General features: G+C 57.7%; 1 protein-coding gene across 2 annotated transcripts in view; it reads right to left on the reverse strand.

The window, feature by feature from the left end:
* The window catches only part of ADGRB2 (adhesion G protein-coupled receptor B2), a 33814-nt gene that overhangs the window by 11579 nt on the left and 8743 nt on the right, over window positions 1–13492 (reverse strand). For both annotated transcript variants that reach the window (XM_065927581.1, XM_065927582.1), the window contains 13 exons: window positions 6154–6237; window positions 5735–5899; window positions 4379–4543; window positions 3610–3774; window positions 3360–3527; window positions 3184–3285; window positions 2903–3009; window positions 1933–2127; window positions 1680–1748; window positions 1495–1603; window positions 839–1169; window positions 351–456; window positions 117–160 (listed from right to left, as the gene is read on the reverse strand). In XM_065927581.1, the coding sequence (XP_065783653.1) occupies window positions 117–160; window positions 351–456; window positions 839–1169; window positions 1495–1603; window positions 1680–1748; window positions 1933–2127; window positions 2903–3009; window positions 3184–3285; window positions 3360–3527; window positions 3610–3774; window positions 4379–4543; window positions 5735–5899; window positions 6154–6237 (1810 nt within the window). The remainder of the gene's footprint in view (window positions 1–116; window positions 161–350; window positions 457–838; window positions 1170–1494; window positions 1604–1679; window positions 1749–1932; window positions 2128–2902; window positions 3010–3183; window positions 3286–3359; window positions 3528–3609; window positions 3775–4378; window positions 4544–5734; window positions 5900–6153; window positions 6238–13492) is intronic.

A 13492-nucleotide genomic window follows, 5' to 3' on the forward strand; every position in this document is an offset into this window, starting at 1 on the left:
AGGCCAAGGATGGTGCCCAGGAACCTGCCCTCTGGGATTCCAGGTGGGACACCCCCACCCGAGGGAGGAGTCCCATGGCTGCATCCTTCCCCGCACTGAGCCCTTGTCCAACTCACGCTCTGGAGTAGTCCCAGCTGGCACAGTGGGGATCCGTGGTGCCCTGGGGAGCAGAAGACCCGAGTCCAGTGTGGGGTGAGGAGTTCACCACCCCTGACCACCACCCACCCTGGCATGGCAGGACCCTATGGGTCAGAGGTACAGCCCACTGTCAGGGGAGACCGCGTTCCCAGACAGGCCTTTGGCTGTCCTTGCTGCATTACCCGAGGGCCCCCTGCCCAGGCCCTACTCACATTGATGATGTAGGAGAGCTCCACTGTGATGAGGGGCTCAGCTAGTGGCTGGGTGGGAGGCCTCACGGTCACTGTCATCACCCTGGATGTGACAGCCAACGGGGGCCTGGGGGACAGATGCTGAGGTCAGCTCCTGCCTGCAGGTACCCACACATAGCTGGGAACCTGAAAGGTGCTTTGGACCAAAAAGGCAGGAGGCTACCATGGGGCCAAGGCTAGAGGAAGGCCTAGGGTTCAGTAGGGCCTAGGACTTTGAGTAAGGTCTAGAACCCAGTCCAACACCCCCTGGACCCCTTTGCAGTCTCTGGGAGCTGCGGTGGACACCTCTGAGAAGCACCTGTGTCCAGAGCCAGGCAAAAGGTCCAAGAGGCTGCGGGAGGCTCTGGACAGATCTCTCTGTGGCCAGCATGGGCTCAGCCCTCCTTCCTCACCTGGGCCTGCCGGGATCTACAGCAGCCCCATCCACGCCCCTCCTCCCAGGGACTCACCTGGGCGGTGGCAGGATGAGGCCCAGGGTGCGGTAGAGAACAGCACCAATCACAAAGTAGGAGGAGGAATCCTCGGGGTCTGCCGGGAGGAGGCGCTGGTGGGAGTGGCCGGGGCCAGGGGGCACAGTTCCTGGGCCTCTCCCTCTGCCCAGGCTGCCTGCTGCCCCAGATGCAGCCGGCTTCCCTGGGGAGGAGAGGCTGAGCACCTCCTTGGGTAGGAAGAGGCGGTCCTCTGAGTACCGCACCCAATCCTTCATGCCCCGGCGGCCCCGCATGGGGAACGTAATGTCGCTGGAAACAGCGGAGACGGGCTCTCGCTGAATGCTGATCACTGCCGTGGACCGAGAGAGACAAGAGACAGAGAGAACTGTCATGGGGAAGAGACAGAAGTGGGGGAGACAGAGCAGGAAGGCAGATGGAAACATCAAGGTTGGTACAGACACAGAGGTGGGGGGGACATAGAGAAACAACAAAGAGATGGAGGAACGGGAAGAAAACTTGGAGACAGGGATATGATTAAGGAGTTAAATGAGGGAAAACAGGATCCAGAGAACAGGAGAGGAAAACAGGAAGAGCCCTCGGAAACCATCCCCTCCCCTGTGGTGTCCCGCGTTCGGACCCATCCAGCAGCCCCTCCCCGGCCTGCCTCTTTGTACCCAGGTTATCTGTGACAATCAGAGAGCTCTGGAAGGCCTTGAGAGCATCGCCCACCAGGTGAATGAAGTCTTCCACGACCCGGAGCAGGTGCACAGAGCCCGGAGACACCTGGGGACAGAAAGGGTATAAGGGGCAGAGGTGGGGTGAGCCATGGGGGAAGAAGCCTAGTAGCCCAGCGCCTCACCTGCTGAGCGTCATCCCACTTGTCCTTGTTCTCTGCATCTACCATGAAGCTCACCACCTGGAAGAAGCGCTGGGGAGAGAGCAGTGGGTGTTGGATGGTCCCGACCCCAGGGACAGTAGCTTTCCCACCACAGCCACACCTGCCACCACACCCCACTACCGGCAGACTCAGCTATAGGGGCTTGGCCTCCCCCCTTCACAACAGGGCTTCTGAACCTTCAGCCCCCCCTCCTCTTGACACAGCAGAGGGGTACCTGCACGTCATCAGCCGAGGGCACGTAGGTGGCTCTCTTGAAGGTGTCAGTGACGTTCCTCAGAATGTCCACGGAGAAAAGCAGGTCCCCGCTGTAGTAGGTGCGCCGGGCCAGGAGCTCCTGCAGGCTGCGCACCACCTGAGACATGCCCTCGCCCGCCAGCATGCGCTGCCCCTTGGCCAGGTGCTCCCGAAGCTGCAGGTGACAGGGGGACCACTGTAACGGAAGCGTCAAGAGCTGGGGCCGCCCCTGGCCCATCCCGCTCCAGTCCAGCCACCATGTGCATCCAGAGGGAGAAGGTCAGATAGAGATGCTCAGACTGTGGGAAGACAGAACCTAAGAAAGAGACACATACAGAGGCAGAATCCCTAAAGATACTTGAAAAAAAAAAAAAAAGACTGAAATAGAAGTAGCAGGAGAAGCAAGGAGCTCAGATGCACATATAAAAGATGATAAACACAGTTCAGGGACCTCCCCGACGGAAAGCAGTCAACCCATGCTGAAGTGCGCTGTGCTCTCTCCCTCTCAAATACAAGTTCCAAGCACAAACACAATACCAGTTCCAGGCAGACAAGTACACATAGACCGAGTTCGCGAACAACATTTTTACCCCATGGGGAGCCCTGGGTTGGGCACTGGGGACCTAAAAATAACTTCAGCTTTGTTCCTGCCCTCAAGGAGCTCACAGACTCACAGGACACAGACACTGTGATGAGCATGCAACACCTAATGATGGAGAAGCTCAAGGGGGGCTGCAGTTGCAGAGAGGTAGGCACTAGGGCTAAGGGAAGAGTCCAGCATTGAGGGATGAATAGGAGTTTGCCAGACAAGGAGAGGCAGAATTGGGCAGAAGTGGGCACACGGCTATAGGCCAAGGCACATGGGCATGAGCAAGAATCAAGCTCCCTCCTTCCCCCACCAGAGTCTGGGGCAGACCCTGTGTCCCCCCAGCCCAGCAGGGTGCACTCACTGACAGATACAGGTAGCGGTACTCGTGGGAGATGCAGCGGGCAAAGCTGGGCAGCCCCCAGTAGGCCACACCCTGGGCACTGAGGAGACAGCGGCGGCTGGCAGACCCTGCAGGGGGACGGACAGAGGGCTGGATGTGGGGACTCAGCTCTCACCCACTTCACTCCACACCTCAGGATGGAGACTCAAAGAGGCCAGAGGCTTGGAAGGGAACAGCAGGGGTGGTGGGTGTCAGCAGAGAGGGGAGTGGGGAACCTGCAGGGAGAGCCACTTGCCCCTGACCTGAGGCATTGGGGGGGCACTTGTTGTAGATGATCTCGCCAGCGGCCGCCTTCTTCCACGTCATCAGCATCACGTACTCGTCCCTGCACATCTCATGGAAGGCTGTGGGTACAGCGGCAGGGCTCAGCCAGGCCCAGGCACTTGCCCCCCAAGCCCCAGGGTCCGGCAGGAAATACCTGGACACCTCTTCTCGCTGCAGGGCTTCACCTCCTCGCCGGTGCCCTCGCAGGGATAGCCCTGAGCACCCGTGGCCTGGCACATGCGGAAACGGCGCTGCCAGCCTGTGTCACATGTCTTGGAACACAGGCTCCACGCGTTCCACGGCCCCCACTTGCCATCTGTGGCTGCAGAGACGGGGGGCGTGAGTGGCCCCAGGCACCCCCTGGTCCAGGACCTCCACCTGCTGCCTCTGCACCGCACACTCACCCGGGCACTCAAGGTTGCCGCACTCCCGGGTGTCAGTGAGGGCCCCAGCACACGTGGCCCAGGCTGGGCCCGCCACGCTGCACTTCCGGCTGCGCTGCTGGGTCCCGTTGGCACAAGATGTGGAACATGGGCCCCAGGGACCCCATTCTAGCCACTGGCCTTCCACTGCATGGGGAGACACAAGCAGGGATGGCTGTTGAGCAAGGGGTGTGGGGATGGGTGGGGGCAAAGCCCTGCAGGGAGATGGCATTCAGATTTGAAGGAGGCCAGACCCACTGGAGAGGGGTGGATGAAGGGGGGCTAGAGGGAGTTGGTGGTGCCTGGGCCTGGGCCTGGGCCTGCCTGCCACCAGCTCCAGGGACACAGGACCCTCTCCACTCGGCACTGAGGCACACACACTCTCTTCTGGCTAGAGAAACGGGCGCTGGGCCACCTTCTGATCTTTGCCCACATGTAAGCCCAGCTTTGGGTCTTCTCAGAGCCCCGCTGGCCATGAGCTCCAAACTGCTATGAACAACAAGGCATAGCTCACGGGAAGGGGCACGGGCAAGCAGCCCCCTCGGATGGGGGTCCCTGGGTGCCAACTCCAAGTACGTGCCGGGCCAGGTCACTTACCAAACTGGCAAGTAGACTTTGCCGGTCTCCCCATGCTTGGTCAAAGTTCCTGGGGTCCCCCAGGGGCAGGGCATTGGACCTGACTTCCTCCCCTTTCCCGACCCCCCACCCTGGCTGGGCAATGCCCGCCTGGAAGCCCACGGGTGCTACTGACCCGGGCAGGCGGCCATACTGCAGAGCTTAGTCTGCAGCTCGGGACCCTCGCAGGCCTTGCCGCCGTGCTGGGGGGGCACGCAGGTCCGCATCCGGCTCCGGGACCCCCGCCCGCAGCTGCGGGAGCACAGGCTCCAGGACCCCCACTCCTCCCACACGCCGTGCACTGCAAGGAAGCATGTGGCCGGTGGCTGGGCGGCACCTTGGCCCCGCCCACTGCCATCCGCCCACCAATCAGGAGCTCCGGCGGCTCAGCCCCCGCTCCTCATTGGCTCTGTCCTGGGCCCCAGGACACCGCCCTTTGAGGGTGATTGTAGATGATACAGACTTCTAGTCCCAACTCACACAGGCCACACTGCCTGTGGACACCCGACCTGGGAGACTAGAATCAACCCAGGAGGGGAGCCAGGGGTCCTCCTCTCCTGGGGGCACAGGCAAGCCCAGGAAAGGGCTCAAGATCTACCCCGCCTTACCCCATCCCTACCCTCCCCACCGCAGACCCTGAGCGAGAATCCAGACAAGGCAGGCAGGGGCAAGACAATGCCCCTCCCGATCCCAAGCACGTGGACACACAAATAGACATGACCCTCTACATGGACACTGACACAAAGAGCTCACATCGGAACACAGCTTTGCCCCAGCCCTTTGCAAGCTCCTGCACACCCCCAGGGGCCAAGACCCCCTTCCCCGGGGTAGCCCTACTCTTAAGTTCCCAGCCAAGAGTCCGTCTGGCCTAGGCACCACTTCACTCCCTCAGGCACAGGGGGCAGGACCCGCTAAAGCCGCCAGGCCCCTCAGGCGCATGCGCATTCCCAACAACTCCATGCTGAACCAAGGAAGGCTTCAGGGTCCAGAGGGGACTCCCTGGGGAGGATAGGCAGTCAGAGGAAGGAGGGGCTGGTCAGAGAAAGTTTCTTTTCTTTTTTTTCTAAAGTGGCATTTCTCCCAGATCTTGAAGGACAGGCTGAATTTTAATAGCCCAGGGGGAGGTGGAGGGGATAGGATGAGAATAAGCCAGTGCAGGGAGGTGGGAAAAGTGCAAGAGGGGCCAGTGTGGCCAGAGCACAGGGAACAGGGAGGACGGTGAAGGTAACAAGACACGCCTTGATTACCAGGATATAGGTATCAGGGGAGTGACGCCCAGAACCAAGCCTGCTACTGCGGGCCCTGGTCTGATTCATCTGTGTCCCCAGTGCCCTGGGTGGGGGCTGGGCACGGATGGTGGGGGGCGGGGGTGGACAGTCAACTTTGCTGAATGAAAGGAGGAGGCAACCAACCATCTTTGGAAGATGAACTTGCCCGAGTCCCAGACAGGACCTGACCCTGCAGGCAGATCAGGCGGGGAAGATGGGCATACCTGGGCAGGTGGCTGAATTGTTGCAGGGCCGGGTCTCCCGCAGGGGCCCGCTGCACAGGGTCCCATAGGGGGAGGACACGCAGGAGCGGGTCCGCACCTGCAGGCCCTGCCCACACGTCAGGGAACACACGCTCCACGGGGACCACTCCTCAGCTGCCGGGTCGCCTACGAGAGAGGGACAGCGTCGGCGGCAGGGGGTATCTCCCAAGCACTGTCTCCTAGGAATCCTCCTACCCTGACCCCGGAGCGACAGGCTCTTCAAGAGGTGACCCCGCCCTGCCCCAACAGGCGTCACATGGCAGAGAGACACGACTGAGCGCCAGGACACAGACACAGACGGGCACATGCCAAGCACACAGGTCACCAGACACCGCACAGTCGGGCCCCCGCCACGGAGGAGGGAGGCGGGCCCGGGTTACCTGTCTGCGCCATGTACAGCCCAGGCTCATCTGCAGACCTTGGCCACTGGGTTTTCACCTTCGGTTCCTCTTCCGGCTCCTCACCTGGAACACGGAGGTGGTGGCAGGGGCTCAGCAGAGGCCAGCTCCGTCCTGCCAGGGTGGCACAGAGCGGCCCTGCTTGCCCTCAGCCGGAGGGTCTGGAACCAACTGCAGGCGACGCTGAGAGAGCATCACGTCCTGCCCCCTGCCCCACCACCACCACCATTTTACAGATAAGGAAGCTGAGGCTCAGAAGGCCACACCGGGTTCACACATAGCCTCACAACTATCTCTGCCTCTTGCCTCAGCCCAGACTAGGGGAGACTGGAGGGGAGTGGCTGCTCATATTAATGAGCTCTGGGAGGCTTCTCTGCCAAGTGTTGTCCTTACCTATCTTCTTAAACCCTCCTCGCCTGGGAAGTAGGGACCATTGCCGCCGTTTAAAGATGAGAGAGGGGAAGTGCCTCATCCAAGATGACACAGCTTGGTAAGCTGGAAGTCCAGCCTCTTTCCCCTGGCAGGGCTGACCCGAAGGTGGAAAAACAGCCAGGGTGAGCAGCCGTGACCACCCCAGTCCTGCCTGTGGGACATGATTCCTGCCAAGCCAGCGGCTGGGCCTGGGGCCCAAGAAGCACTGGACTGTGACCTGGAGACACAGGTCAGAATGCTGCTCCTCCAAGACCTAAGGGCCTAGGGCAGGTGCCTCCATCCAGCAGACCCGACACCCCACTGCCCTGTGGCCGGAGAGCAGCGGGCACTCTGGGGTCTGCGGCTGCTCCCCGGCCCCGCCTCACTGGGCTCTAGGCTGCCCCTGCCCTGATTTATGTGTCTGGTCTAGGCCTGGGAAGCACCGCCAGCCCTGGAGGAGAGGCTGGGAGCTCCCTTTCTCCAAAGCCAGACCCTCCTGCTCAGACATGAGCTCATCAGGCCCCCTCCCACAGACTGGGTAGCGGGCATGGCGGCAGACATGAATACAGGGGAGAAAGACCCAGCCCGTGCAGAGGCTGCTGGGGCAGGTGGGACCCGAACATAATTCTGGGACAGGGCTCAGCCCACGCCGTCCCCAAACTAGAAGGTACTCCTCTCCCCCACCCCCAGGCCCTCCCTCTCCTATTTTTGAACTCCAGGTCAGCGCAGCACAGGCACTCCGTGTTGGAAGGAATTCAAGAAGGTTGTACTCTTCCTGGCCCCTGCCGCCCAGCCTAAGAGAAAGCTCTTCCTGACCAGGTATGAAAGTGGCCACTCTGAGCAAACCTGCAGGTCCAAGGAGCCCTGAGCTGCCACTCAGCCCAGCCTCCAGTCTCATCCACTCCCAGACCCTTCCCTCCAATTCAGCCACCAGTCCTAGCACCTGATCTGCCTCATCCCTCAAACTTCTCCACCATCTCTGAAACCTGTGTGCCCTCTGTCCCCAGGACAGCTTCAGAGTCAGCTCTGGTCCTAACTGGGGCGTGGACACTGACCAGCTGCGTGACCTTGGGCAAGTGTCTTTGGCTCTCTGATCCTGCTTTCTGACTTCCGGAGAACAATACTCAGTATATACCCCCTACTGAAGCCCTCAGCACCCTGCTTGGATGTGGAGAATCCTTGGAAGGCACTACTATCTGGTCTATTTTCACCATCTCCCCTCACCAACCCCTCGAGCCCCCTGGGCCTCCTCCCTTCGAACAGCATCTGCCATCCCTCCTGGCCTCACTTTGGGCCCTGTCTCTGTCGAGGTCACCAGGAAGATGCTGGAGCCATGTCTGGCAGGCTCTTGAATCCCCTCACCCAGCCCTTCCACCACACCCGCTCAGCCATTCCCCGGCCCTGGAGCCTGTGACAAACCGCCTTCTCCACGCCCACCCCCAGGCTGCTGAAGAAATCCACAGTTGTGCCAACTGGCACCACGACAGATTCAGGGCCGCACATCCGCTGGGCATGCAGGGCTCCCTGCCTCCCCCGTCCCCCACCTCGGCGGCTGTGCCAGACCTCGACCTCTCTCCTCAAGCCCACCTCCGCCTACTCCCTCTCTGCAACAAGCTGCTTTACTGAGAAACTGCAGAAGCTTTGACACGGAAGCCCCCCCTCCACACACACACATCCTGACTTCTTACCAGCGCCCCCCAACTCCCAACTTTCCTGCAGTCCTTGTCCTCTCAGAGGCCAGCCCCCCAGCCCCATGCTGCCTCTCACTCCTCCCGCCTGCCTTCTCTCTCATCAGCATCTCGTCAGCATTCTCCTCGTGGCAGCTGGGGAGCAGATCTATGCCTCTTCCGTTCTGAGGGCAGCCCTCCTTTGACCCTCCAGCCTTCTCTGGCTACTGCCCTCGGCTTCCCTTCACCATCAGTGAGTGGTCTGTAGCTGGCACTCCAGTTTCTCATCTGCCACTCACATCCTGCCTCAAATGTCACCTTAAATCCGCTGCAGTCTGACTTCGGACCATATCCTTCTGCTGAAACCGTTCTTGACAGAGTCATCAGCGCCTTCCTTGTTGCTAAATCCTATGGACACTTTGCAGGCCTCGTCCCACATGACTCCTCGGCAACATTTGGCCCCGCAGACTCTCCAGCCGTGAAACACTCTCTCCCCGACTCACCTGGCTTTCTCCTCACCCTGCCCTGCCTCCTTGACTGGGCTGGTCTTCCTGCTGCTTCCCACATCAGGCATTCACACTTTGTCCTGTTTCCCTCCTCCCCCAGACCTCATTAACCCCCTCAAAATGGCTGCTCCCACATTACTGTCTCCCCTGAGACAGAGTGAAGCCCTCCCTACTTCACTCCTGTATAGCTTCCTGCCTCCTAAACAGGTCCCCTGATGGGGGGGCCCCAAACTCAATACGTCCAAAATAGGATCATCATCTTCTCTCAAACCTGTTTGTTTCCCACCTTCTTCAACTGGAAAACTCCTACTTGACCTTCAAAACCCAGCTTAAATGACCTCCTGTTTTTGAAGTCTTATCCCTCGCTCCCCTAGCAGAGTTGGCTGCCCTGTCTTATACATGTGCTCTCATCACAGATGATTCCATCTGGTAACTGAATTTCCCCTGACCCATGAGCCCTTTGAAGGCAGGCTGGGTGAGCCATCTCCCTGACCACCAGTGAACACGAGCACAGAATCCAGCCCAGAGAAACAGCACTGAACACCACTGGACACACTGCTCCTAGCTCCTCCCACCCCATGGGGGTCACTGGAAATGGTCATTTGTAATCCTGAGTAGCAGCTCTGCCCTGCAGCCCACCACCAAGACCACCCCCAAGCCTGACATCCATTTGTTAATAAATATTCTGGAAACGCCATCTGACCTGTTGCAAACCCAGCTGAGAGTCCTCTCATCCAGCTTATTTTTAGCGGCTTGGCCATCACTGTTGTGTGTGGCACCCCCTCCCATCCCTGACCTGGCATCCACTAAGCCCATCAAGCATAGCCACAGGATAGACCAGCCTGACTGACTTGTCAGGGGCTCACACTGCTTCCTGTGGTGACTGCATCCTCTGCTAACCATTTACTGCCCATTTGCTGGCCAGCCTCACCATATAACCAGAGGTGGTTCTAGAATCCACCCCACATGAAAATCAGAACATGTCCCAGGTCCAGCTCTTGAGCCCCTCTTCTGGCCTCCTGGGTTGGGCCAGAAAGGGTAAGGGACAAGCCTAAGGCCACACAGCGGGGCCTGCATTGACTGCCCTCCCCTCCCCATCTCTACCCCAACCCCCTCCGAAGAAAGCCAGTTCTCCCTGCCAGGAAAGAAGGCAGCTAAGACCAGGGTGTCAGCCACTGAAACACACGTTTATTGTACATACGTCACGTGCAGGTTCCAGCCGGCTCTGGGCCCAGACCAGGGCAGGGTGCGAGAGGACCCTGGGCCAAGAGGACACAGAGCGGTCCAGGAAGGGGTGTGAGCACCCCCAAACTGTGAGCGCCATGAGCTGACTGGACCAGGGGCTAGGGTGCTCCTCACCCTACGGCTGATCAGCTTTCCCACCTGACTGCCACCTGGGACCCGCTTGCCAGCTCAATCCTGAGCAATCTCTTCACTGTCCTGTTTGGTTCTGAATAACTTCGCAGTAGGTAATTCACCACGCTACTGCTATGTGCCAGTCACTGTGCGCTCTGCATCAGCTCATTTAATCCCCATTAGGGCGGGTTCGCCCATTTTACTAATGAGCTACTAATGAGGCTCCAAGGTCTCATTCTGCAGAGGCCCATATGGGATTCGAACTCTGGCCTGCCTCATCCCATGGCCACGTTCCACTGAACTGTGCTGGCTCTGACAAAATACAGCTCAACTCAGGCCTCCCTAGAGACACCTTTCCTAATTCCCACGGGACCCCATTTACTCCCTCACCCCACCCCTGCCCTCCATATACCTGCCTCTGTTCTCTTTTTCCCTGCACCTCTTCCTAATCGTTCCTTTGCTCATAGACCCCTCCCTCCCCCAGGCGAGCCTGAGTCTCCTCCGTTCAGTTCAGTTCAGTTGCTCAGTTGTGTCCGACTCTTTGCAACCCCATGGACCGCAGCACCCCAGGCCTCCCTGTCCATCACCATCTCCCGGAGCTTGCTCAAACTCAAGCCCATTGAGTTGGTAATGCCATCCAACCATCTCATCCTCTGTCATCCCCTTCTCCTCCCGCCTTCAATCTTTCCCAGCATCAGGGTCTTTTCCAATGAATCAGTTCCTGGCATCAGGTGGCCAAAGTATTGGAGTTTCAGTTTCAGCATCAGTCCTTCCAATGAATATTTAGGACTGATTTCCTTTAGGATGGACTGGTTGGATCTCCTTGCAGTCCAAGGGACTCTCAAGAGTCTTTTCCATCACCACAGTTCAAAAGCATCAATTTTGAGTCTCCTCTAGCCTCCAAAGTGGCCCTCTGGAAGGCCAGCCACACACACTCCCCTGCTGAGGAAACCAGTGCCTCCCACTGCTACAGCCACCACAAATCTCTGAGCCTGGCAAGCTCTGGCCCCTGCTGACCCCTCCAGTCCTGTTTTCCCCTCCCCTCAGTTAGCCAAGCTCACTGTGAGGCCAAGTGGGCCAGTGGGAAGGACACAGATTTGGGAGCCAGACAGATGCAGGTCTGATTCCCAAGCATGCCTAGTCTTGCTGTGTGCCCTTGGGCAAGTCGCCTCACCTCTCTGAGCTTAAGAATTTCCAACTGAACATAGAGATGACACTTCCTAATTCATCATAAGAATTAAATGATGAGAGATATGGGCCACCTGGAGCATAATAAACTCTTAATGAAAAGGAGCTGCCACCCCCTTCCTGTTATCCTTTGAACATGCAAATGTGTTCCTCCCTCCACTCCTCTGTTAATGGTGTTCCCACCTCTTGGAATGCCCTTCCTCTACCTCAATCGGTCAAAAGTTTCTAGATTCCAAATGCCACCTCCTCCAGGAAGCCCCCCTAGACTGACTACACAAAGGTTTGGGTGTGTAGGTCCCTTCTCCCCAGCTGAAGCTGTGAGTATCCTGGGCTAATCTCTCTCCTGGGCCCTCAGGGAAGATCTCAATCTCCCTTGACCTTCTTCCACAAATGGCTCAGCTCTGAACTTCCAGACACAGGACAGGCATCCGGCAAACACCAAATACTCATGAGGGCTCCTCCGCCCCAACCACACAGGGCCAGTCTAGTCTCACCCCAAGTACTGGCAGGCAAGGTGGGCACAGGCGCTCTGCCATCTGAGAAGGACTACACACACCTGCTACTCCATGCTCCACAGACCCTGCCCCACAAACTCTACACAGTGCAGCCCCCTCAGCCTCCTTTGTCATGAACGTGTTAAAAATAACCACGATAATCATCTCTTCCACAGGGAGACAGCAATGCAATTTACAAAGCAGTCCTCCCTTCCCAGGGCTCTCTACATCCTCCCTGAGACTGGCCCTAGAGCCCCAAGCAGGACCAACTGACCCCCTGAAACACAGTTCTGTCATGTCCCTCCATGGCTCCCCATCCCAGCAGTATTTTAGGATCTGGGGGTAGGGGGTGTAGGGGAGAAGGCCAGGGCAGAGGAAGGTGCCTCTTGTAAATTCCAGGCTCTACTTCTGCAGTACAATGCTACTGGGTACATACACCCGACCAGAATGCCAGTCCCCCTCCAACAACTTCCTCCCCAGGCTGTTGGCCTATCTGCCCAGCCTCCTGACAGAGCTAGCTGGGTCTCTGCCACGTCCCCCACGTGGCCAGGAGCTCCCCGAGAGCAGGAACTACGTCTGACTCATCCCTCTTCCCCCACGCTACCTAACTTCTGATTTCCTTAAGGCCCTCCACCAACAGGATGAGGTCCCAGTGTCAGAGCCTTGGCCCCCATCTCCCACCACTGGGGCTACCGTCTAGTAAAGGCTGGTCTACTATAGCCCCCAGTCCCCTGCATGTTCACACACCATGCCCCAGCAAGGGCAACTTCTTTACCTTGAAAGCCCTTCCCCTTGCACAGGGCTATGACTTGGGGAGGTGCGTAAACGTGCCACGAAATAACACTGGGTCCCTCTCCAGGTCTCCTTCCCGCAGAGTGACGATTTGCCAATCTGTCGGGGAGAGTCCGGTTTGGGCCTACTGCCCTGATGGAAATGACTGTACCCCTCCCCCCATTTATAACCTCAAAAATGTCCTGGTCTAGATGATAAATTATATGACCCATGTCACTTTTAATCCTTCCAAATGCATGGGAAAGAAGGTATCTGTGCACTCTGAGACGTTACCACCATCCCCAGTACCTGATGGTTTCTTTTTCTAACAAATCGAGAGAAAGGATGAGCGTCAAGCTAGAATCTCTTACTTTCTTTGGTTATCTCGTATTTCAGATAAGTGATACTTCTTTTCCATTGATGATATGGTATTTCTTTTTACTATATTAAATTTAAAAAGCCATTTGATTTAAAGAAAAAAATTCATAGGCCAGTGAATTCCTATTCACTCCTCAAAACCCAACTCAGAATCACCTTCTTAAAAAAAAAAAAAAAAAAAGAATCACCTTCTTTAGACAGCTTTCCCACCCCTTTGTGGTTTAATCCTTCACTCTTCCTCCTCCCTCGACACCCAGCACATATATTTATACCTATTGCACTAAGTCCTGACAACACACACCTATTTATTAGGGGTCTACCACGTGCCAGGCACTGTGCTAAGCATTAACCCACATTCTCTTGCTTAATCCTCACCATTACTCTTTAAAATAGCTCCACTCTCCCCATTTTATAGGTGATGATACAGGGATGGGGAAACACGCCCATGATCACACAGCTAGTCAGTGGTGGTGTCGGGGATTAAACCTAGGGCTTGGCGACTTCAGCCGGTGGCCTGGACCACCACTGAACTAGTGGTCACTCTCTCCCA

This window comes from Muntiacus reevesi, chromosome 3, assembly GCF_963930625.1.
Source record: "Muntiacus reevesi chromosome 3, mMunRee1.1, whole genome shotgun sequence".
Classification (NCBI taxonomy): domain Eukaryota; kingdom Metazoa; phylum Chordata; class Mammalia; order Artiodactyla; family Cervidae; genus Muntiacus; species Muntiacus reevesi.